The 26,130-nt window shown below is 50.8% G+C and overlaps 1 protein-coding gene across 8 annotated transcripts in view; it reads left to right on the forward strand.

Moving 5' to 3' along the window:
• LOC144719035 (myosin-10-like) overlaps positions 1-26,130 on the forward strand; it is a 79,716-nt gene that overhangs the window by 25,233 nt on the left and 28,353 nt on the right. For 4 of the 8 annotated variants that reach the window (XM_078594775.1, XM_078594779.1, XM_078594776.1 and 1 more), the window contains exons 8-18: positions 3,437-3,529; positions 5,489-5,552; positions 7,499-7,597; positions 7,867-8,019; positions 12,823-12,918; positions 14,588-14,706; positions 15,609-15,761; positions 16,669-16,842; positions 17,381-17,554; positions 20,651-20,765; positions 25,000-25,193. In XM_078594775.1, coding sequence (XP_078450901.1) covers positions 3,437-3,529; positions 5,489-5,552; positions 7,499-7,597; positions 7,867-8,019; positions 12,823-12,918; positions 14,588-14,706; positions 15,609-15,761; positions 16,669-16,842; positions 17,381-17,554; positions 20,651-20,765; positions 25,000-25,193 — 1,434 coding nt within the window. The remainder of the gene's footprint in view (positions 1-3,436; positions 3,530-5,488; positions 5,553-7,498; positions 7,598-7,866; positions 8,020-12,822; positions 12,919-14,587; positions 14,707-15,608; positions 15,762-16,668; positions 16,843-17,380; positions 17,555-20,650; positions 20,766-24,999; positions 25,194-26,130) is intronic. The other 4 variants (XM_078594777.1, XM_078594780.1, XM_078594778.1 and 1 more) reach the window with 1 other exon arrangement.

Raw genomic sequence — 26,130 nt, forward strand, 5'->3', positions numbered from 1 at the left:
GCCATGAGACAAAGTCTGCATTCAAATCTCTCGCGAAGCGGTGCAATCCTTCGTGTTGGAGAGAATGGCTTGTTGAGGCGGTTATCGCAGAACGAGTGACGGTCTTCGCCCTGTCATCAATGGCTGCACGTAAAAAAAACCCAAAGCATTAAATTTGCTTGTCAAATAAATTTGCTTGTCAAATAAATTTGCTAAATTCTGAGAGTGGACATTATCGGTTTGACTGCGATGTGAAGAACATTTTCGTGGCAGGGTTCTGGGAAGATGCGGCCCCTGGGAAGATGCACGGGGTGATCCACGGCTCGCTGCAAGAGTTCAAAAATAGCTACCTCTTCACATGACATAACACTGATAACACAAGTGGATTTAAATTGGGGAAAGGAAAAACGTTAAATCGTAATTCAGTCAGGAGTAATTGGCCGCTCGATTCAAAATGCGGTAAGGGGTTGAATCACTCGCCACCTATTTTGCATTGATAAAATTAGTACATTCTAGTTGGACGTTTACAATGGGTGTCTTCACGAGAGATTGGTCCCCAGCATAGGAATGTGGAATTTCACCACTGAATGAGAGCCACCAACAGGGGTGAGAGCCAGTCGGTGCTTTTTTAAGCATGAATCAATTTTGACGGAAGACGCTCACTGTACATCCCATGCGGTTGGATGAGCTGCACAGATTAGAGACCTACATTTGTCATCCAAGGCTTTATTTGCCGGTTTCTCCTCCTCTGGTATACCCACATTTCCCCCCCCCCCCGTCCCCCTGTGTTTCTGCGGCCGTAAGTGCCCTATCTACAAATCAGCAGAAGTTGGTTTGTTTTAATAAAACTAATGGACGGAAAAGTGGGCTTTTACTCATGATACACATCAACGTACAGCTCGCGAATGATGCTGCACAGCGCATTCCTTCCAGCTCTCTTATTTCGGTCGGGCTAGTAGGCGGGCATTCCTGCCTAAAGGATGTCACTTTGAAAATAATCTCTGCTGAAAAGCAATGATGAATTAATGTTGGTCTTTTTGTCGTGTGGCGGCGGAGAGCCCACTTTTCATGGCTTGCTAAGAAAAGCAGGCGGCTTCCGCTGCTTCAGAAACGTTCCAGATTGCGGGGACGGGTTGCGTTGAAGAAAATCTCCGTGCCCCCCCCCCCGACCTACCCCACCCACCCGCTGCTCCCCCACCGTGCTGCCTCGTAAGGCTGTTTGCCGCCGACGCGACAGTCATGCAGTGCCTTCCGTAGTCATCTCTCTGTTTTTTTCGTACATTCACTTTTTGCCCAAATTTGGGCAAACTCTGAGACAACGATGGCCATTCTTAGATCTTCAATCATTGTTCACCTGAGCATCGGGTTGAATAAAAGGCCCCAATTTAAACATGCATGAACTGGAACGTCTAATGATATAGTTTATTATATAGTTTATCCATTTGTCACCCATGAAAGTCGTAGTTTAGCAGTTATATTACACTCTCCACCATAGACTCTCGAGCCATTGTGTTTAATTGTAATTGTGATTTGACCCCTTCGATTTGAAGCTTTCGTGACTGCAGGAATCCATACTCTTTGGTTCTTTCGATAAAGTCACGTAGGTATATTTTCAGAGCACGTTTATTTGCATGTTTTTCCATAAGTACGTGTGGTTAATGCAGACTGGATGCCTTGCATAAGGTATCGATTTGGTGTTCGAACATCTTAACGCAGCTGTTTTATTGCCAAAACGGGTAAAACCCATCCTTATATTTTCATCGTCTCAACGTGACTTTACCGAAAGAACCAAAGACTATTTGACCCCTTGTTAAAAGTTTCGACAGACGAACAACTTTCATCGCAGCTCATATCGGCGTATTTATACTCGCACAATTGCTGAATCAGAATGATTAGAGCAACATCTCCCCGTACTCGCCAACTAATGTCCGCTCGCAGGGCAGTGCCGCATCACCACCTTGGGCAGCACGGGGGAACAGCTGTGATCAGCGGCTTCCCTTGGCTAACAAAAAAAATACATGAATCTATAGCCGGCCATTGGGATGACCGAGTTGAGATATGGCGTGAGGCGCTCTGAGATGCTTCTGGGCCATTTAAGTGTTAAGCCGATACAAATAATGATTTCTCATTTTCACCGCCCTCGAATATTTTCCGGAGTTATCCGTTTGAACCTTATGGCGGGACTCCGGGGTCCAGAATAAACGCAAGTCAAAATCTTCATTAATTAATTTATTTAGGGCGACTCTGTCCCAACGCGCACATAAACGCCACGACCCACCTGGCGCGGATCATTCTGTTGTCGTGTCGTCGTCCAAGCGCAGCAGCAGCGAGGACGAATGCGCACAAGAGCTGAACAAGCGAATGCACTCCATGCTCGAGTATGGGCAGGATCATAATAAGTCTTATTCAAAGTTGCTCAAACTGCCTACACGACTTAAGTCCTTTATTTGTCACAACGGTATCCATAAAACAGTGAAACTGCTCTCTTATCTTCATTATTATTTGTGACCTACCAATGTCTGCAGCCAGATCAATCGATGACAATCCTATTACCTGCAGATATTTAACAGATGAGATGCGCTGCACCATTAATTCCTCCTGTTTGATAATACTTCTCTTGTCCGTATGCATCTGTGCAGATAGGTTTTTTTTGTTTGCGGTTAAGCCATAGTCCCCACATACCGCTCGTATCAATGCGGATAAGAGGAGCGGTGACCCACTGCTCTGTAGAGTAACATTGGTATAAACGCTTTTTACAATATGAACAGCGCATTGAAAACGCATACTATTTTACGTACTGTTTACAAAGTGTGTTCACAAATCCACTGAGAAACACGATGATTGACAGAGGGGTGTAAATTATTTTTTCGATAGTGTATTTAAATAGAGGTACTGCAGGTAAGTAGTTCTCAGTTTTAAAGGCATAGTTTAACAAGACAACACTTGGCACCATCCTTCAAACCCATTAGTGAAAAAGATCAAAGTTTGTGTTTCCATTCTAATATAATGTTTATGCGAGAGCATAAACATTATATTAGAATGGTTCATTTAACAAAAGAAAAAAATATTCCGGGGGGGGGAGGGGTGGGGGGGGAGGGGGGGGGGTGGCGAGGGGGTGGGGGGGGGGATACATAATAAAATACATATAAATTCCCAAGATCTTTTTTTTGTTGACAGCAACCGGGAGCGCAGATTTCTGTTAATTCCCGAGAGTGACTCTCGTGCCCCGCTGGGCCCGGTGAGGTTTATGCAGTCGATCGGTGGGTTTTGGGGGAGAATCGCCGCCACTGCGACTGCTCGTGGAGTCGCACCGCGGCTCCCCGTTCACGGCTGCCGCACGCGGCCCTGCACAGGAAGTCTCGTCGTTGTCGTCGCGCTGAGAGACGCCTAAAAATAGCGGCGTATTAATGACGGCGCGGATCGCCATGACCCCCTGCCTCTCGCTTTGCCTTCGCAGGGGGAGCTCGAGAGACAGCTGCTGCAAGCAAACCCCATCCTCGAGTCCTTCGGCAATGCCAAGACGGTCAAGAATGACAACTCCTCCCGATTTGTGAGTGCACCGCTGACGTGTGTCGCTGCACGTAGGAGGCCAGGCGACGATCGCTCCGTCCGTCTGTGCGTGCGTGCGTGCGTGCATGCGTGCGATGAACCCGATGACCCGCGTTCCATTCCTGCTCATGGCAAACACCGGTGACGATTATCTGAACTGGTCCTGGACCTCCCCTAGGTCAGCTCGGCCTCAAATGAGTGCCTGGTGCGATTTGTAAACATCGCCACTGGGGAGACTGGTGGTTCGGGCGTGGTGCTGGCCACCCACTCCCTCATGTGCCGTGCGAGCCTTCATAGGTGCTACTTGCTAACAGCACTTGCCCATAGAGTCTGTGAAGGCTATACGGAGGATCTTTGTCACATATACAAATAGGCATAGTGGTTACACAGTGCTTTGTCTGTTTCGCTACATGTCCCAGCAACCTCGGTTCCATTCCCAGCGACGTCCATCGTCAGTGGCAAGTGTCATCTGAAAATGCTCAGAGTGGCCTGCACAAGACTGACTCGGCCTCAAATCATTAACTGGTTCACTGTGTGAATTCCAGCAGCGGGGAGACAAAGCTTTGCTAAGAGCACTTACTCCACTCCAATCTATCAACGCTAAACGGGGCGGGTGGGGGGATCTTTGTCTTGTCTTTCAAGAAAACGTTCCTTTACGAGCCTGGCGAGCGAACTTTGCGTGAAGGCTGTGACACGGTTCTCTATGGGACAAGGGGCATTTACGCCACGGTGGAGAAATGTTAACTACCTCGCTTGGTGTGCAGGAGGTCATGGGTTCGGCCCCGACCCTGACACTTGTATATTAGGGAGTTTGCGTGTTCTCCCCGTGGTCGCGTGGATTGTTCTCCGGGTCCTCCGGTTTTTCCGTCCACATTTAGAAACATGCGTTTAAAGTATTTGGCTGCTATAAATTCCCACATAAGCCACTTCGTTGAGCTATCATTGGTGGCTAGGTCACTTCCGAAAAAGAGCTATATAGCTCAGCGGGCCTTATGGTAAAAAAATAAAATAGTTGCACGTGTGTCTGTAGTGCTGTCATGCTCGTGCTGGCTGCCTCAGAACGCACTGAATTAGAATTGAAGGGGAAAACACGACTCAACTCGGTTAACACAACAACCCCGGACGCTCGTAAGCAGGCCGAGTCTGCCTGTTGGGAAGCTAAATAGACAAACGATCATTGGCAGTGCACAGCAGGACTGGAGCCCGGGCTGCCGCCGTTGATCGCTGCGTTGCCATGCCCCTCCCCCCTCATGCGTCGACCTCTCGTGACCTGGCGCGCCTCGCGCCTCATCGCCACCTTGCTCTGACCTGTTTGGCGGTGGCGTGTGAGATTTGCGAGGCAACAAAGCGGGGATCGTGTACCGCGCGGCCGTAGAGATTGCATTTTAGCTGGACGACGCACGCAGAATGGTCGGATGAACAGGCAGCCAATAAATCATCGCTCACCCCCCGTGACCTCCGCATCCACCCACCCACCCACCGTGACCCCTGACCAGCAACAGCAGCAGCAGCAGTGGGGTTGCTAAACGAAGCCACCGCAAGACAATGGCTCTACCCGGGGAGAGCACTTCCCGCGCGAACCCGGGGCATCGTCAGAATTCCTGACGATGCTTCTTCCCCACCACTGGAACCCCCATCCCCCACTTCCCCCCCCCCACCCCACAAATTGCTTGGTTCAATTTTTATGGCACGTGATTAAATGTTAACGTATCTGACGTACTATAAATCTCTGTTATAAAGTTACGGTTTGTATGCAATCCAGATGTTACAAGTGGCGGCGTGATATTAATAGTGATACAAAAATAAAACTTGGGAGTCGCACGCGTTGCTCTGGAGCCGCAGAAACCAGTCTGGAATTGTGGAGTTGACGTGGTGGCGGTGGTTACGGATGATTCGAAGAGGTGAAAAATACTCACTCTTCCCCCCCCCCCAATCCCCTATCCACCTCCTCTTCCCCCAGGGGAAATTCATCAGGATCAACTTTGACGTGGCTGGCTACATTGTCGGGGCAAACATTGAGACGTGTATCCTTTCTTGCGAGAGCTGTGTTTGTTTTAAAGAGTGACGGGGCCTCGCCAGGACTGCGGCGAGCGTGATTTGTGCGCGCCCGTCCCTGTTGCAGGAGTTTATTTTCTTCGCATGCCTCGCCACGACCAAAAAAGCACGCGCGATTTTTCTCCCACAGACGCAGCAACACAGAGTGTTTCGCTCTCGTAACGGAATGGCTCGCACCCCGAGCCCCTTAGATGAAAACCAAATAAACAACTCCGCCATTTGTGGTGGCGCGAGCGGCTGCCTCGCTGAAACGTGACGGCGGCCGCTGGCCCCCTCGCAGAGAGATTCAATGGGAATCTCTGTTTAGACTGGTGGAGGAGGCAGGGAGGGAGGGAAGAAAGAGGCAGAAGGAGGAGTAAAAAGGAGGGGGGAGCAAGGAAGAGGTGGAATCCGATGAGGCTTTGCACAGCCTTTATTCACAGATGTCCAGCAGGGACTAGGTCGGTGAGTTACATCGACGGACAATACGAAAAAGATATGAGAGCAAGATAGAGACAAGGTAAGAAAGTTGAACTTCTTCCGGACCGTACCAGCCAATCGTGCTAATCGGAGGTGCGGGGTAACAACAACAAACTAAACACAAAAAGCAGTTCTAAATTAATACGTTTTCGATCGAGATTTGAAATTGCATAGCTCCAGTGGCTTCCTAATTTCGGAAGGAAGAGCGTTCCAGACGGCCGCAGGAGCGCATCTGAAAGCGTGCGAGCGATGCGGTGGCCGTCTTTGTTCGATGGCCAGCCAAAAAAGCCGCTGCTGCTGCGAGGACTAAGACCGGAATTCACGCGACAGTTTTCGCTGCCATCTGTGTAGGTCTGTTTCGCACAAACGAGCGAGGCGTTTGCGCGTGTGCCGTTTATGTAGGCATCCACATTAAAGACGCGCCCAGTAGCTGTGATTATTTCCCAAACAGCTGCAAGTGGAGCTGTTGTAGTGGGGGTGTGGGCACGCAGCCTCATTTACATGAGCTACGAGAGGCACCCCCCCGCTCCTTAATTCTATAGCGCCCGCTACTCCCCATTCCCCCCCCCCTTGTGATAGATGCGGGTGCATGGTACGGGCACTACGCACATCCAGCGTTTGGGCTTGCGGCCAGAAATGTGCGACTCGAACCGGGGTCTTGGCAAGGCCCGGCGCGTTAATGAGCGGCTTACGTGGGAGCGAGGGAGCGAGCAGTGTTCATCTCAGGCGGCGAATTAGTAATGTGTGTGAGAGTGAGTGAGCGAGTGGGTGGATGGAACGGTGTTCTTGAGTGTGCGGTTTGAGCCGTGTGTCTGAGAGTTGACGGTTTGCATGACAGGTGCGGCGAGGAGTGCTACGTGGAAGATGACGTTGATGTGCCCTGACGATCTTATCTTGTCGCGATATATAGAGCTCGTTATCCCAAGGCGCTTTGCAACAATTACGAAATTGTACATGAGATGAAAGTTGTTGAGATCAAGAGTGAGGTTATTAAAAGTGGTCATGTAGTTGCGGTGACTGTTCGGAGACCACGTGGGGAGTAGTTAAGGAGAGATTGGGGTAGGCCTGGTCGTCGCTGGGGGAAGTAGCAGCAGGAGTAGTAATCTGGGTAATGATGGGGTTTGGGTAGGCCTGGTCGTAGCTGGGGAGCGGGGACGGGGAGTAGCAGGAGTGGGATGGGCTAGGGCAGGGGTCTGCAACCAAAATAACAAGGAGCATGTGGTTTATACGAGATGGTGGTCCTGAATAAATTACGTTACGGAGCAGTCCTTAGAGCTGCATTAAACTTCCGAGCCGCAGGTTTAAGATGTGCCTTAAAGGAAGGGACGGAGCAAGTCGCGGTGGAGGTGACGATGGTGCCTCCGTCGCGCGATCTAAATCTCACGACAACAATGTCGCGCCGAGTGACGTTGAGAAGCGTCGTTTACCCCCCCTTGACGGAGCGATGGCCCTCAAGACCTGCTGGAGAAGTCGCGCGCGATCCGTCAGGCCAAGGACGAGCGGGCCTTCCACATCTTCTACCAGCTGCTCACCGGTGCCACCGAGCACCTGCGCAGTAAGCGACACCACCCCCCCCCCCCCCCCCCCCGGTTGAAACTCCGTGACCCACCATCTCTTTCTCTCCTCTCTCACCCTCACCGTCGCGCATGCACGAGCATCATTGCCGGGATGAGAGCCCCCTGAAGGGACTAATGGACGATGGTCAAGAATAACGCATGAGCGGGGGGTGGGGGTGGGGGGCGGCGCTCCTTAAAGAGCTTGCGTTCAACCCCCAGAGCAAGATGCGGTTGCTGTAATCCGATTGTTGCTGTCGTGTGCGTGTATGCGACGCAGCCGAGCTGCTGTTGGAGGGCTTCACCAACTACCGCTTCCTGTCCAATGGCTACGTGCCCATCCCTGGGCAGCAGGACAAGGACAACTTCCAGGAGACCATGGAGTCCTTGCGCATCATGGGCTTCGCTCACGAGGAGCAGATGGGTGGGTGCCGGGTGCCGTGGCCTGCGTCGTGTTGCGCTGCCGGTTAACCGTTTCTGTGGCACTCGTGTCATGGTTCGTAAAACGATCCAAAAAAATGTTTAAACGGGAAGCCGAAGGAAAATTCCCGCGACCTCAGTTTTGCAACGGTTGCGAGGGTTGTTTTTCAGCTCACCGGTGAGGTGGTGACACAATCATAATTGGGACATTAAACTCTTGTTCACCTACACCACGTGACCGATTTAATTCGTTTGGCAAATTTGTCGGGTAGTAGAGAGACTGTTCTGAACGACTCCGATTTGGTCAGATCGTTACATAGTGGCCTAACACGAAAACTTAATGTGATCAAATTGGCGGCGACAACCTCGGAAAGCTTGCCTGACTCTCAATGCTTTTTTTTCTGGATGCTTCTTCATGGGTCTTTTTGACCTCTTCCATTCCCAGAGAAAACCCACCACACATACGAGGGATAACAGTCACTGTTCTGCCGTGCACCCACTTGCTGTACTGCTATCTCCTCTGCATAGTCACCTTGGCAATCCCAGCCGGTTTGGGAGTCCTAAAACTATTCTCCGTGTGAATCGCCAACCCTTGCCTCCAAGGCACCTGATACCAGGTGCACATTGCCGCTGCTGACGCCAAAGTACATTGTGTACGGTATCAGTAGACTTGTAAAATCCGACTGATTAGGGTTCATTAAATAAATATAAGAGCGTCATTTTAAACGTTTATTCGTTCTCAAGTTATATTTTTACTGCGTAACGTACGAGAGCATCCGGAAGAAATCCCCACGTACGGGAAGGGAGGAGGGTGGGATAACTCTGAAAAGTCCACACAGATGGGTTCGCAAGCCCCTTTTGAATGCCGCCACCTCCTGGTTGCCTCTGCAGCCCTCCGGCGTTGGGAATTTCACAGATCTCTCACCCACAATGCCTTGCCTCCAAAGCGCTGAGTTACAGGTGTGTACACACTGTGAGCGTGATGCTGCCATTTCTGCAATGGTGATAGCGCTCGACTCTGCGTTCAAAAGTGGCTGGATTCTATCTCCTGGCGTGGCAGTTGAAACAATGGGGTACTGGTCCTGAATCCTGTCCCAGCTGTCCTCTCGCCTCCTTCCGTCCGGCAGTGCAAAAGGGTGGCGCACCACGGTCAGCTGATCGGCATGTCACGTGCAGTAGGGCAAATCTGCGGGTACGCCCAGCCCTTAAAAAAAAACGGTCTGGCAAGCGTGGAAAAGTTAAGGACAAAGTGATCCTGTAAAGGAGCTAGCTTGAGGACACATCCGCCAGCAGCGGTGTAAAGCAAGGCATCGCCTTTACCGTTCGGCACGCAGCAGGAAAGTGGGAACCCCAAGAAGTGGTCAGCTCCTCACCTGCAAAGGGGATCTTTGTCCTGTAGAGGGTATCCTGTGACAGAAGCCGTGAATAATCCGTACGGTCACCGATCTCGGTGACGATTTCGCAGCAACCGCATGGACTTGTATCGAAGTGTCCGAACAGTGGTGAAGTAAATATTCGCGAATGTAAATAACAAACGTTCCCGCCCACCGACTGGGCGTCTTGTTCTTCAACTGTACGTCGTTCAAATTTGAAATGAATTGCATTGATGTTCCCCGCTGGCGCCACGATTTGTTCAAGTCAGCCGTTGCCGCCCTGCTTGCCTCGCCAGTAGCTCGCCCCACGACACATTCGTCGTGAAAGACGGGGAGCAGAGGAGACGTTAGGACGCTCGTTGTTGAAGCGATGGAGCGCCGCCAAACGGCACGCACGGGGGTTGGTTATGAATGTCAACCGCCGATGCGAGACCACCTGCCCTGAAGTGTGGATCGGACGTGTGGACAGCAACGAAGAAAATAGAGCAACAAAAACTGAAAAGCGCACCGAGACGAACGGAGAGAATACATGCATCTAATTACGTCGAGGTATAGATGTCCAGTAGGGGCGGGTCAGAAAGTTACAACAACAAACAACACAATACAGGAGTGCAAAGTATAGGAAAAGGTAAACAAATCACAATTTCTTTTTTTATAAACAACTTTTATTGTTTTACCAGGTAACGCCCACTGGGCTTTTTGCTTCTTTTTCAGAAGCGAACTGCCCACAAATGATAGCTCAACAAAGTCCCTTATCATATGGAAATTTACAGCAGCCAAATAATCTAAGCAATCTAAACGCATGTTTAGATTCACAGGTTAAAGGCACTGACGAGTGTCAAGAATAGTGAGAGGGCTTGGGCAGGACATGTCACGTCGAGAAGGAACGAAGACTGACGGGAGTGGCAGAACAAACGGGCGGGACGCGCCTGAGTGGATGTCCTCCCGTGTGAGGACGGGGCGATGGCATCGGCTCGCGCGCGGAGGTGCTGGCCGGATCGTTAGTTCGCACGATTGCGATGGTACGGCGAGAGCGTGGACAACGCCTTCATCCAACAGTGGATTGATCGCGGATGATTACGATGACGACGATGATGAAGACGTCCGTTAAGCGAGCGGTAATGGACTTGTCGTGTATCAGCTGGGAGGAGACCGCCGCACGTATTTGGAACTGGGGCTGGAAGGGCGCAGCTGTCTGGGGGGTGGGGTGAGGGGGGGGTGGGTGGGCAGCGGATGCCCCTTGCTGCTGTGTAACCGTGCCGCCATAGTTATTTTAAAGCGCGAGCGACACCATGACTTGCACTACGGCCTGAAACTAAGTCCACCTGCCGCGGCAGCAGCTGGGCACAGCCCGCGATGCCTCCGCCTGCTGGCACATGAGTAACAATATAATAGTGATACTAGATTACGGCCCTGTGTCAATCTATCGCTGGGTAAAGGCCTCCCCCACACGATGCTGGTCGTGTGTGGTTGTTTGATCATACTTCACCAACATTGGTTCGCGTAAGGTTTGGGGGGAGGGAGGCGGATGCCCAGAACCGGTTTTAGTTTTCGCTGATGTTGGCCGCGGGCGGGAATCGAACTCTTACCGCCTGGGTTTTATGGTTTTTCAGATCTTTTAAAGGTATTTGTTTCAATATATGCGTGTATGTATGTTGAACTTCTTTCGCACTATACTTAGCCAACCGTGATGATTGGAGGTGTGGGGGAAGGACAAGAAACTAAACACAAAAAGCAGTTTTAAAGAAATTAGTTTTCAAATAAGCACAGCCGTAATTGTATTCATAGATATATGTATATCAGCCAATCAACTAATTTCCTGCACAACCCAAAAACTAAAGGGAAAGATTGCCTCTGCGATCCCAAGAAGCGCCGGACGTCATTAACTGTACCGTGTCGCGATTGAGCCGGCCCGTCTGTAATCGTGCGCTCTGTGGCCACGCTGAACGCGACGGGATTCTCGTCGCCGTGCGGCAGTGAAGAGGCACGGCCACCGTTTCTGGGCGAGCGGGTCATGAAGGCAGCCAAACGGTATGCACTGCGGGCGGGTGAATGTCGTTCAACGTGACGTCGTTGGCAATGGCCCCTAGGACGGTCGCGGCTCTATGTATTGGACTTGCGTACGAAGTGCTGCGCTCAATCATTGAAATGTATTTGCAGCTCGCGATGTTCGGCCGATTTTGGGGGGGGGGGGGGGGTGCGGGTTGGAGTGGCGGCGACGGTGGCGCATCGGTGAGCGCGCTTGCGTTACGAACAGAGCGGTACCTGGCTTGCTGCTCTCGCCTGCCCCCCCCTGCCCCGTTTCGCGAACCCACGCCCCCATGACCACCGACATTGCACGGCGGAGGCGCTCATGCAGCGGCGGATGGAGCCGTGCCATGGGAAGGTCTTCACTTGGCAGTGAATAAAAAAAAAAGAGGCCTGTAAAATGGAGCTCGTTGAGATGAAAGGGAATGTACTGGAGTAAAATCACATTCGGGGAGGCAAAGTTCACGTTCAGAAAATTCAGCGCAGGAAACAAAACAAGTACGGTATTCCCTCATTATTCACGAACTTGCTGTCCGCGATTTTGACTGTCTGCGGGATCGCATCTGGAACTCTACACGACTGCATCGAGAGAGAAAAAGAAAATGATGAGACAAAGTGATGATAAGTGGTGTGATTTATTATTTACTAGCTTTACTACCCGGCTTCGCCCGAGACTTGGATTCGTGTTTTGGATTATCCACGGCCTACGCGGAGGGTGGGGGGGGGGAATGCGTGACATCAGCAGGCACGCTGCGTGATGCTGCCGCATGCGGGTCACATCATAGAATTGACGTCACCGCTCACTTATATCCATTATTGCGCCCCCCCTCCCCCCCCCCAAAATACAATAATCTATTTTTATACTTTTTGCATTGTGTCCAGTCTGGAAGCTACCCACATGCCAAATTTCAAGTTTGTTGCATGTCGGGAAGTATGCTAAACATTTCGAACAGACACACATTCACAAATTTCCCTTTTTTATATATATATGTATTTAATTTAATAAGGTAATTAATTTTCATAGGCCAACATCATTAACTGCAAAATTTGCTACTCACAGGCATCTCCGGAACATACGTATCCCTCGCGAATAACGAGGGAATAGTGTAAACAAAACCAAAGGGTGACCAAGCGCACGCGATAAGACTGAGAGAGCGTAGGCTGACGGACGTGAAGTCTTCGCTGTGTTTGAACACCATTGCGGTTTCCAGGCGCTTGAGCGTCTGCTTCGCGTTGGTGCCACGCACGGCGGAGTTGCTACCGAGATGCGACCTATGCCACGACGATGCGACCGATGATGCCGGAGACATCGCCAGCGATGCGACGCGGGTAACGCCGCGATGTGGCCGACGCGGTCCACGCTGTCACTGACGCTCACCATGCCCGTGTCTTCCTGTCCACCGCAGCCTTGCTCCGGGTCGTGTCGTCCGTGCTGCAGTTTGGAAATGTGGTGTTCAAGAAGGAGAGGAACACCGACCAGGCCTCCATGCCCGACAACACAGGTGCAGTACAGTACGCCACAAGTGCGAATTTCAACAACAGCCCAAGTGATGATGAGTTCAATTGGCGCGTGTAGGCTCCCCCCTACCTTTAATCATGATAACAACCTCTATTTCATAAAGCGCCTTTCATATTGAAGTATCTGAAAGTGGCACGTAAAAATAAAACTACATTCCCAAATATAGATACAATCTAAGTGAAATAGAAAGCTGATAATAACAAAATCAATGTCTGCTCTCGAATAATGATAATAATAAGTGCACAGTAATCCAACAGAACAACAGCATTGTTTTTTAAATATTATGTTACATGGAAAACCTGCAGTATAAATAGGTGAGTTTAAGACTGATTTAAAAAGTGAAACAGACTCGGAGTCCCTAATGGCCCGAGCAAGAGGATTCCACAATCTCGGCTGCGGAAGGCTCCATCTCCCAGAGAACATCACCACCACAGTCTTGTTTTACCCCCCCCCCCCGCCCCCCATATAACAACCGACGCTCCCACTCACAGTCCCCGACATTGTGTGTGTGGGGCAGTAAGTACAATCTCCTCCACGTCTTTGGATCCAGGAGTGCTGAGTTGGGGATTGTTTTAGTCCGCGGAGTTTTTGTAACTCCTCCCCTTGTCGCAGTCTGTACCTTGTACCGGGATCTTCGTTACATTGCAATAAAAATTAAAACAATAAAAATTAAACAGCAGCCCGTGCGGGACGACGCGTGCAAGACACACCGTGCGCTGAGACGCGAGCGTTACGTAGCGAGGCCATGGGGAAAAGGAGGGATTTTTAATTATTTCATAGGCAGAGGAGAGCTACTTGTGAAGGTCCCCTAAGCCTGAACTTGAACTGGGAGATTGAGCATCATTGTGAGATGCAGCCAGCTGCATTTTATGTATGTTGAACTTCTTTCGCACCATACGTAGCCAACCGTGCTATAATCGGAGGTGCGGGGGGAAGGACAACAAACTGAACACAAAAAGTGGCTCTCAAATTAATTGAGAGACACTCGCCGCTATTTGGACATCAGGTGGCAGGCGAGGTGTTCCAGATTTTTGGGGCTGCCACTCGAAGGCTCGTGTCTCCCCCAGCGTCGAGTGAAATATCTCATTCAGCAAACCTATAACACCTGGGTCCTGTCCCCATGACCTCCCATCAGCAACGACCTCGGTGCACCTTGCCTGGCACGAGCGCCGTTGTGACGTCATCACCACTTAGTGGTAAATGGCGGCTCTTCTTGTTTTTAGTGTGATTTTGAAGAAAAAAGTTGATTTTGATGTTCATTTTTGTTCATTACCTTCATATTAATTCCCTTTTTAGGTTATTAGTTTTATTATCCAGAGCACTTTGCACGTAGTCAAAAAGGCTGGAAGTTTCTGAATCCGGTTAGGTGTAGACTCGCCATCCTATCATCCATCCAGGGACGATGAAATACCTACAACTTCAACAGCGATTTTCCCGTGGAGGAACCGGCCCCCTTCCATGGTATTGTGGAATTTCTAACGTGGCCCTTCGGTGGGCTACGAACGGAGACGTTTCTTTTGATCGTGCGAGCCTCTGCGTTGCGTGACTTCGACTCGACTCGTTTGGTTAATTGACTATTCGTTAACGATCGTGCGACGCAGCGCTTTGACGTCCCCCCTCCTCTTGCCTTGCACCTCCCGTCCCAATCACAGCGGCGCAGAAAGTGTGCCACCTGCTGGGGGTGTCCGTGACGGAGTTCAGCCGCGCCATCCTCACCCCGCGGATCAAGGTCGGCCGCGACTACGTGCAGAAGGCGCAGACCAAGGAGCAGGTGAGGGGGGGGCTGTGTGGGCCAGGGGAGATGAAGAGAGAGTCGGCAGGGAGGAGGGGAGAGGGGAGAAGGGAAAGAGGTCGCGGTGAGCTGTGGCAGTGTTGCAGCAGATTAAACAAGAGCTGTCGAATAAAGCGTTGGCGTTTGATTCCAGACCATGCACACCAGCATAAAATGGTATCAGAGCCTGTCCGACACCTCCCCTAGAACGATGGTGGCCTTACGTGACCCCCCTGTATCGTGCGTGTAAACGTCAGCGCGCTGCTGGTCACATCACTCCGTTTTGTGCCTTGCCTGCCTTAACAGGTGCTCGCAAACAGCAGCTGAGCCCATGCGGTGCTGTGATAAAGGCCACGTGTGTGTGTAGCGCGCAACGGTTAACGCTCTGCGCTACGAACCCAGCGACCCGAGTTCGATTCCAGGTCACACCAGTGACGATTATATGAACAGGTCCTGGATTGAGCATCATTGTGAGATGCAGCCAGCTGCATTTTATGTACGTTGAACTTCTTTCGCACCATACGTAGCCAACCGTGCTATAATCGGAGGTGCGGGGGGAAGGACAACATACTGAACACAAAAAGCGGTTCTCAAGAGATGAATTGAGAGACACTCGCCGCTATTTCGACATCAAGTAGCAGGTGGGGTATTCCAGACTTTTAGGGCTGCCACTTGAAGGCTCGTATCCTCCCCTAGGTTGACTCAGCCTCAAATGAGTACCTGGTGCGGTGTTTAAACATCGCCACTGGGGAGACAAAGGCGGCCGGGCATGGTGCTGGCCACCTAGCCCCTCGCGTGCCGTGCTGCCGGCCTTCATAGGTGCTCGCTAACAAAACTTGCTGAAACAGTCTGTTAAGGCTCTACGGGGGATCTTTGTCTTTGTACCGCGCACGCACGCGTAGGCTGACTTTGCGGTCGAAGCCCTGGCCAAGGCCACATACGAGCGTCTGTTCCGCTGGCTCGTGCTGCGCCTCAACAAGGCCCTGGACCGCACCAAGCGACAGGGCGCCTCCTTCATCGGCATCCTCGACATCGCCGGCTTCGAGATCTTCCAGGTGACCGCCCGCGGCCTCTCCGGTGCGGAGGTTTGATACGTTTCTCGCGATGAGCCCGAGACGAGATCGACCCGGCATGCGTCCGACCTCGTCACATCCCGGAAGCCCGGCAGCGTTGGGCCAGGATCGTGCTTGGGATCAGCGATGGCCGTGCACTTTAAACAGGCGTTGCAGGCTGTTGTGATGCTAAGCGGTAGGTGCCAGACGGAAGTGTTGTACTGTACATCTGTGCTCTCACATCTATGGTCCTCGCCACCCTTACTTACCCATACTGGCCACAGTGGGTGAAGGAACATCGAAGGGCTGCCACAGTAGCACGATGTTGACTCCCTCGCCTGGTGTACAGGAGGTCGTGGGTTCATTGCTGACCCTGACGCCTGCTGTATATTTGGAGTTTGCATGTTCTCCCTGTGGTCTTGTGGAATTTTTATCCAGGTCCTCCAGTTTTTCTATTCACATTTAGAAACGTGCGTTAAGAGTATTTGTTCGCTATAAATTTGCACATAAGCCACTTCGTTGAGCTATCATTTGTGGGCAGGTCGCTTCTGAAAAATAGCTATATAGCTCAGTGTGCCTTACCTAGTAAAATAAAAATAGTTGCATAACCCCCGCGACCTGCACGGCATGGGGAGGCCCTCATCCAGCAGTGCTTTGACAAAGGGACGCTGCACATGTACATCATGGTTTTTTGGCCCGCCCCTACTGGACATCTGTGAAAAAAAGCCCATCAGTATCACTAGAGATTCTGATTTTGATCGATGATTCGACGTAGCCGCTACACCCCGAGTATTTTATACAGCGCGGCATTGTGGTGGATCCCCCACAATGCAGCGTGGCGAGCTTCAGCGGGGCGCTGACACTGATGAGCGCACGCCCGTTTCTCCTCCCTCCCTCTCTCTTGTCGCAGCTCAACTCCTTTGAGCAGCTGTGCATCAACTACACCAACGAGAAGCTGCAGCAGCTGTTCAACCACACGATGTTCGTGCTGGAGCAGGAGGAGTACCAGCGGGAGGGCATCGAGTGGAACTTCATCGACTTCGGGCTCGACCTGCAGCCGTGCATCGAGCTCATCGAGAAACCGGTGCACGCTCGCAGAGACAGCGACACGACCATAGAAACCCTCATAGACTCCGCAGAGCTCATCGATACCCCATTGCACGCTCACAGAGATAGCAACATGATCATAGGGACCCTTATAGACTCAGAGACACCATTGCACGCTCGTAGACATAGCGACACGATCGTAGAGACCGTTGGGGCAGTGCTGTTAGCGGGCACCTATGAAAGCCGGAATGGCACACGAGATGGGGTGGGTGGCGAGCACCACGCCCGACCGCCTTTGCCTCCCTCGTGCCAATATTTACACATCGCACCAGGTACTCCTTTAAGGCTTAGTTGACCTATCGGAGGCCTATGACCGGTTCAGATAATTGTCACTGGTGTGGGCCATGAGCGGGAAACGAACGTGGGTTTCCGGGTTCGTAGCGTAGCGCGCTAACCACTAACCTACCCCGCACCCCACTCATGCGCACACCCAGGGGCACACATCGGTACGCACACAGCTGCACATGCGCCCCGAGCCGTAAGTGAACTGTATCTTGCGGCGTCGTGCCGGACAGGCAAACCCGCCGGGCATCCTGGCGCTGCTGGACGAGGAGTGCTGGTTCCCCAAGGCGACGGACAAGTCGTTCGTGGAAAAGCTGATCCAGGAGCAGGGCACCCACTCCAAGTTCATGAAGGCCAAGCAGCTCAAGGACAAGGCGGACTTCTGCGTGATCCACTACGCCGGCAAGGTGGGCCCCTGAGCAGCTTCGCCGATGCGCGTTATCTTGTGTAAAACAAGTCCTGGCCCTTATGTCGGTGGGCATCTGAAGGCCACAGTTGTCTTTGCGCCGATGTCTATTTAGTTGTTTCATTGCGGTTCGTTTTTCGTTTTGCTTTCGGCAATATCGTGACCCGGATCACTCTTGCAAATGAGACTTATCCTCTCTATGGGACCCTTCATAACTGCTCAACCCGAGCTGTCAATGCGCTGATATTTGCAATGCTGTTGTGCTGCTGCTCGTCTTTTGTCGGTCTCTCGTCTAACACTTGTGCAGAGACAAGGTCATAAAGGAGGCCGTCTCTGGTGTAGGCCAAACAGTTTCAAGAACAGTGCTTATGTAGTGGTGGTGTTGACGCGCGCGCCGGGAGTGAGTGAGTACGGGGCGGCGCGGCGTAGGGGATTGTGCGCGCTGATACGAGGTGAGAAAAGGGGATCGTGGGCAGCGCGCAGTGATTGGTCAAATGGGATGGGTGCTCTCAGCGACGTCCGCAGGATGGACATAAAAGAGGACGCGCGGGAGCACTCGGTGTGGTTGTTAACCAGTTGAAGATTGAAGACGGAGTTGAAGAAGTAGTGCCCTGAGACCCCTTGTCCCGCTGTCCTTGTCAGGACCGGGGCCCTGTGTGGCTCGGAGGTGAGACTGTGGGACCCGTGGTCCGACGCCCATGTGGGTCGGGACTGTGGGACCCAGAGTCGAGACGGACACCCCGGCTGGGTGTGTTCCGAGAGGCTACGGGGCGTAAGAGCCCGTGTTGGTGTAGCCAGGAGAACCGTGTGGGTTAGGCTGGTGTTAGCCACCCATGTAACTAAGTGGGTGTTGGTCACCCGAGTAACTATAGCTGGTGTTAGTCACCCGTGTAACTATAGTTGGTGAAATAAAAGAGTGTGCTACCCGTGAAGTCGTCTCCCGCCGAGTTATTACATTACACTTGCATTAAATTTCGATTTAAAGCTTTCGTGACTGCAGGGATTCATCTTCTTGGTTCTTTCGGTAAAGTCACGAAGAAGGGAGATAATAAATTGTGAGAATTGTATTTTATTATGTTTTGTTTTTATTATTTTATTATTTCCCTTCTACGTGACTTTACCGAAAGAACCAAGAAGATGAGTGCTTACATTGTCAAAGCATTCTTCTTTGCATATTTTGCCACACGCACGTGTGGTTATGCAGACTTGATGCCTTGTGGATAGGTGTCTCCTCGCTGTTTGAACATCTTAACACCACCTGCATTATTTCCAGAAAGGGTAAAGCCTATTCTTTTTTAGAGACTTAACATGGTTTCTTTCTGTTGCCAACTGGTCAAAGCTCTAGATTTGAGGCTTTCGTGACTGCAAGGATTCATACTCTTAGTTTTTTCGGTAAAGTCACGTAGGTAAAAAAATGAAATTGAAATGAATAAAATAAAATAATAACAAGTAAACCCGTAAAAACAAAGTTTTTCACTATAAATCCTTTATATGCGTGGCATCGGGGCGGCTAGAGTCCTCTCGTCCTCTGGCTTGAGATGGCTGCCACCTATGGGTTAGATGATTGCATGGCACCATTAAGCAATTGGTAATTAAATATTTTTAAAAAATTCCCTAAACAGTGTAAAATTTTGGAAAAATTTTTTCACGAAAATGCATTGTCACGCACAACGAGTCTGTGCGCAAAATGTCAGCTCGATTGGATCACGGGAAGTGGGTTAAAAAACGACCGAAAGATTTGCACGGTCCTAAGCAAGCAAGCGAACTTAATATAAAGGATTTAAAAATCACGACGTTTCGGAGTATCTTGATACAGCAAATCTGGCTGTGACGGTCCCACCTGATGACGGAGACTTGTGTTGCCTCCGAAACGTCGTGATTTTTATTATTTTATTTTATTAATTTTAATTTTTTACCTACATGGTGACTTTACCGAAAAAGCTAAGAGTATGGTCAAAGTTCATCCACCTCCTCTACAATATCCATCATATTCTTCACCTGTCCGCAGTTACAGTTAAACGAGGCGGTTTATAAATGAAGGAGAGATGTCTAATTTGTGTAGTTTCTACACTGTGCATGGTGTGGTATGTCTTGCGTGTGACTCTGCTGGTGGTCTGTGCTCGCTGTGTGCGGTGATGTATGATACGCGTGTATGCTGGTGATGCTGTGGTGGTTGTTGTGTGATTCTGATGTATGTGGTGGTTGGTGTGTGATGGTATGCTGTGGTTTGGTGTGTGATGGTTTGTTGCTATGTGGTCATGATGTGCAGTGGTTATTCCAATATACTGAATTCATCCAGTATAAATAATATTCAGATTCTGGTCCGTGTACTGTGGTGGTGGTTGTAATGGTGATAGTATGTCCAGGGTGCTTCAAAAACTGTTAATACTTATATGGGATCATCGTTTTTAATGGAAAAAGAACGGAGAATACACTGTAACATGATAACAAATGTTTGTTAATAGCTTCAAAGAGTAAGTCTCCACCTGCTCGCCATCATTGTCAACACACGCCTGGAATCTTCTCCAGGTGGTCTCCAGAGCCCGGAGGCACATTTCTGTCTATGTTGAGACTAGGCCCTATATGGTGTTGGCCAATCCGTGTCAAAGACAATGCATATATTATCAGAGCATGTTTATTTACATGTTCACCATAAGAACATGTGGTTAATGCAGACTTGATTCCTTGCAAAAGGTTTCTATCTGCTGTTTGACCATCTTAACAGGGTAAAACCTATTCTTATTTTTTCATGTTGAACTTCTTTTGGATTGTACATAGCTATATATGCTAATCGGAGGTGCCGGGGGAAGGAAAAGAAACTAAACACAAAAAGCAGTCTCAAATAAATTAGTTTTCAATCTAGATTATTTGAAAGTGCATCGCTCAAGTGGCTTCCTAATATCGGAAGGAAGGAGCGTTCCAGCCAGCAGCAGGAGCGCATCTGAAAGCCCGCGATGCAGTGCCACCAGCCGACACATACATCTTTAAGTATGTGTCGGCTGGTGGCAATGACGGTGGTGTGCGGTGGCTGGTGTTCGACGCTTGCGATGTTTATGCTGATGGCATGATGCCTGGCTTGCCGCATCCCCCTGCGTAGGTGGACTACAAGTCTGACGAGTGGCTGATGAAGAACATGGACCCTCTGAATGACAACGTGGCCACGCTGCTACACCAGTCCTCCGACAGATTTGTTGCCGAGCTCTGGAAGGACGGTGAGAGCGGCGAACGCGGGCGGCTGCGTCGCGAGCGCACCCAAACCTGGCGAGCGTTTTGTCAGCGCTGGCGCTGTGTGCATGAGGGCCTTTAGCTTTGACTAATCCGCATCAGCGTTGTTGCTCCTGTCGCTTGCAAGTCTCCCTCCTTAGTTTCGTCTATATGGGCTCGGAGCCCGCATTATTACCGTCGAGGTTCGTACGCACGTGTGTTCGTTGAACTTCTTTCACGCACCATACGTAGCCAACCGTGCTAATCGGAGGTGCGGGGGGAAGGACAAGAAACACAGCGTGGCCTGCAGTTCGTGTGACTTGACAAACGAAAAACCTCTCCAAGACGCTGTACTAAGAGCGGATATGGCAGAAAGTAATCATAGTTTTACGACACTTAAACACATGCACATGTGCATATATAAACACTTGCTTACGCATACAGATACATCAATACATACACGGAACAACAACAAAAAACGCATTGACTTCACACCACGGCGCTTGTGCCATGCTTTGTGCACTTTGAGGCCACGTGAAGTGTCAAAGGCTCGCTGGCAGGAGGTCACGGGGCAGACCCAGGTGCCATGGGTTGACTGAGATGACTAGCAGACGTGTACCACCTGTGCGCCCCCCCACACACACACAGATAGAAGAACTATCGAAAAGCCAAAGTGTGCCCCAATGTATTAATGGCTGTGGGACTGTGCTCATCACCACTGGCAGCTCCCACATGGCTGTGGAGGGGGCACCAGTCTGTCAAGAGGACAAGCACCGTTGATTTCTGAAAAAGCACACTAGTCACTAAAGTGGTAGGAATAATTGGCCGAATCAAGTGCGTTTCCCATAGCTCCACCTGGCCAGATAATAAACTAGCACTTGGTTTACAACGACTGAACTTTTGTGCACAAAAATAATGGTTTGGTAGCGTGCACAGCGACCCCGAGTGACGAAACAGCACACACTGAGAGTAGGGCACCATTCTACGATTTCGAATCTTTATGGCGACTCTCTTGCACACCCTCGCTCGATTGTGAGCTTGGGTAATGGTCCGCGATTGTCCAGTGATCGTTTCAATATCCCTGATGTCGCTTTCCTTGTTTATCTGTAGTGGATTCTGTTGGACTTTCCCCCCAGCCCCCCCCCCCCTCCTTTCCCGACCTGTCGTCGCTCACGCTTCTGTTGAATGTTGACGTGTGTGTTTGTGTTCATCGCTTCTCTCTTGGCGTGCGTGCGCGCGCACGCGTGTGTGCGTTCTGCGAAGTGGGCCTTACAGAGCGCGTGTGCCTGTCTCCCTTGGCCCCCCCCGCTGGCATGTCTTGCAGAAATACAGGGCATTCAGAGAGCCTATTTCTATGACACTTTCCCAGTGCTTCACAATCAACCAGGTGACTGCTGTCAATGCAGTGAAACGGGCTTTGTCGGCGTCAGGGTCGGTATAAATTTGCGGAAGCACTAGCTTCTATTGCACAATAAAAAAACAAGCGATTTAAAAATCGCACGTGCAGGGATTTTTTTCCGATTTAAACGTAACGTGTATAATTTTAATTGAGTGCAACGTGTAAAGACTTTGAATATTAAAACAACAACAAAAAAATATAAATTTTACCCTCGCTATTCTAAACCGGACTGTGGTGCAGTAACGTGGAGTTGGTGCTACCGCAGGTTTTTTTTGTCTGCTGGCGCTAATCATCGCAGGGGGAGGTTGCGCTGGCCACCTTCCCGGAATGCTGGCTTGGTCCACGCTCTTCACCTAACCCGATTTTTTAATCCATCTCTCCGTTGCTCATGCCATTGTAATGGATGCCGTGCGGCCAGCCTTCGTGGCAGGCGTGATATCTCAGTGCCAAAAAACCCGCTGCGCTTTCTCGCCCCCATGAGACGCTACTATGCATTCCTCTATTCGCCATGGCGCGGAAGCTGGTTGGGGGTGGGGAGGGCAGGCGGTGGGGAGGTGGGGGGGGGGTTTGCAAACATATTCTGCCCAGCCTCTCCATCTCACAGCGAACATACGAGGCGCAAAATCGGCGCGAGTGCATTTACCAAAGAACGGAGCTGCGCACTCTGCATTGCCGGCGCTGGTAATAAAGGCGCAACTCCGGAGTTCTCACCGCTGCATGAACGTTTCTTTGGTAAATCGTCTCCGGGTCACCACGAGTTTTGATATATATATGTATGCATGTTGAACTTCTTTCGCACCGTACGTAGCCAACCGTTGCTAATTGGAGGTTCTGGGGAAGGACAACAAACCGAGTTTGAGTTCGGTCCGAGTTGTGTTCCTCTCGCCACATTTCCCGCACAACGAGCGGTGGCCCCGGCACAGAACGGTCGTGCAGGGTCTGGCTGCAAAGCTGAGTCGAGTCGGTTGGCCACCTTTGTTTAACCAGGAGGTGAATAGAAACCCCTTGACACGTGAAACAGCATTGCCTCTTTCACAGGCGGCAAACGCTGGGTTTCATCAAGTCATTTTAAGTACGCCGAGTGAGATGGTAAACAGAGGGGGGACGGAGCCTGTGGTCTTCAGCGATTGTAACGGGGTGACTTTATAGCGGGCGCAACAAGTGAGATCTTCCGGGGGCAGTACCCACAGAGCTGCGACTGGCTTGCGACACGGAAGCAGGGTATGTGGTTGACAGGGTGGTCAAGATCATGTCACGTGACCCCCATTTAATTCTCAAAAATATTAATATATATTTTTTAAGTAAGGTTTATTTAAGCGCAGAAATAAATATGTAAAGAAGGGGGGGAAAAGTTAGGCGTCAATTAATTGGGGGGGGGGTCACAAGACATCGGGACCAGCCTGTAGAGTAAGCTTTGCTTACAGTATCTCTGGGGAAAACTTTGCAGCTAATTTTTTTTAGTTTTGAGGCTTAATATTTTCATGAATAATCTCGTATTTGACAATTTGCGGATTTTGTTATTATGTAAAATAGCTTAACGTTTTGAAAGTCAATACGGGGAAATATCCTGCTTAAATAATCCAATTATAGAGTGTGAAAGTTGCAATGTAATTCATACAATTAACGTCAGGGTCTTTTTTAAGCAGGCGAGACCCAGAATAATGACTGTATATCAATTACCGAAGGGAGACCTGGTTGATCACGATGGTGATAGGATATTTAACAGTGGTTTGTGGTTCGAGCCCAGTGGTCACCCTGGTGAATGCTGTGGGTTTCGATAACCGTGAATAGGCACCATTGTCTGCTTCGTAGTGAACGTTAAATATTCTTGGATGTTGTTTGAACAAAAAAACAAACAATGGGGGCCACGTGTGCCGGCGTCACGTTCCGCAAAATTTTACGAGTTTGACATTTTTTTACTGGCAAATCTCCCGCTAACGCCCCCAATTGCGGGGTAATACTTTCGAAATACGGCCCCATTCGCGATGGCCTTGCATGATAAGAACGGCGCAAACTACCAAATGTGCTCGTGTAGGTTTTCAAATGCGGTTTCATTTGCATTGCGACACGTCACATCGTGAACCCACTCTTGCAAGCGACATCGCGCTCCTTTAACGTGCATTGATAACGGCAGACTGCACGCTCTTGATAACGGCGCCCGCGAAACTGGCCGCTGAACCATCCTACGAATAGCGCTCGCTGACAAAGGATTTGCATTTATTTCATGCTTTTCTGCCATAATTATATCAAGACTGGCTCATTGTGACGCATGCTGACCACCTGGCTACCCAGCCGCCTACGAATGAAATTAAACGTTTCCAGCACTTGACTCGACAATGCTGCATAGCGAGAAAGGCTAAACGGGGCTTTCCATTTACTATTGCTCTCGGTTAATGACTCCTAGTAATTCAAATTAACATTTGGGTCACGAAGCAAATTGTAGTCTGCGCTTGCCAGTGGCATAGATGGAGCACGCGCGATGCGTACCTGTCCAGCAAAGGGAGAGCTGAAGCACCTGAGAGTGAAGGAGACCGTTACCTTCCAATGAACCTCCCGATTAACCCCTTGAGCCGCGATACCAAGTGGGAAGAGATGTAACAAACCACACGCGTTGAAGCCGACACAAAGGTCGGCTGGGGGGGGGGGTCAGAGATAAATGGGTGGGCGCCTGGGGGGGGGGGTGGGTGGTTGAGGGTGTTGACAACACCGTAGACCACACCAGCAGCTCGCGGTGGCTGCATTTGGTGGGCGGGCGGGTAGCCCGTTTTGGGGCCGGTTGCGGTGGTAGTAGCCACGCTCACCCACGCCGTGTGGTGCCCCCCCCCCCCCTCACCAACCGGCAGTGGACCGCATTGTGGGGCTGGACCAGGTGTCGGGCATGGCGGAGACGGCGTTCGGCTCGACCTACAAGACACGCAAGGGCATGTTCCGCACAGTGGGACAGCTCTACAAGGAGCAGTTGTCCAAGCTCATGGCCACGCTACGCAACACCAACCCCAACTTCGTGCGCTGCATCATCCCCAACCACGAGAAGAGGGTGCGTTTGTGTGTGTGTGTGTGTGCGTGCGTGTGTGTACGTGCGTGCGGCGCTGAGATCTGCCCTGTCTTGTTGCCGTGGACGCGGGCCCCATGTGTCAGTTCAGAGCTGTATTGGCCGTGTACGTGCACGTGTGTCTGTGTGAGTCCGGCAAAAACAACCTCCTACCTCCTCGTGGTGCCAGACGGAAACGCTGTGGTGGGCAGTGCCATGGGGGGAGGGCAAATTTAGATTGACCATTCCCTTCATGGCATTTGGAACCACCACAGTGGCCAAATGAGGGCTCTGGATGGGTGCGAGGGGCTGGTAACCCCTCCGCCTTCAATGAATTACCACAAAACCACGTATAAAATATATAATTAATAAGTTTGTGCCGGAGGCCCCGGGGGAACAGGCATCTATGACGTCTCCTGGCCAAACCCCATTTGGCGGAGCCAGGAGGTTGAATCTTTACCCTAGGGGCTCCTCCAGAAACAACAAAAAACCACTGAGGGTGGCCACGTGGAATGTTCGAACGCTCACTGCGGAGGAGAGGCTGCCACTCCTCTGTTGAGAGCTGGACCGGTACCGCCTGGATCTCTTTGATATTGAGGAGGTCCGGTGGACTGGCTCTGGCTCCTGCCAACATGAGGGGTGGACAGTCCTCTCCTCGGGGCAGGAGACAACAGGGAGTGACTCTTCATCTGAACAAAAGAATGAAGGGGGCGTGGGAGCGTGGCGGTGAGGTGTGGGAAGCTGTAAGCTCCAGACTACTTTGGGCTTGCCTTCCCATCAACCGGAGGCAAGGAGTGGTGGTCGTGGTTACTTATGCCCCCACCGAAGACGAACATCCGTGGAGGGATGCAGGCAAGGCCAATGAGTCAGATGGCTTCAATGACCTCCTGTCACAGGTGCTGGCTAAAGTGGCCTCTCGGGATAGAGTCATCATCTTGGGCGA

This window comes from Lampetra planeri, chromosome 5 (genome assembly GCF_965212315.1).
Source record: "Lampetra planeri chromosome 5, kcLamPlan1.2.h2, whole genome shotgun sequence".
Taxonomy (NCBI): domain Eukaryota; kingdom Metazoa; phylum Chordata; class Hyperoartia; order Petromyzontiformes; family Petromyzontidae; genus Lampetra; species Lampetra planeri.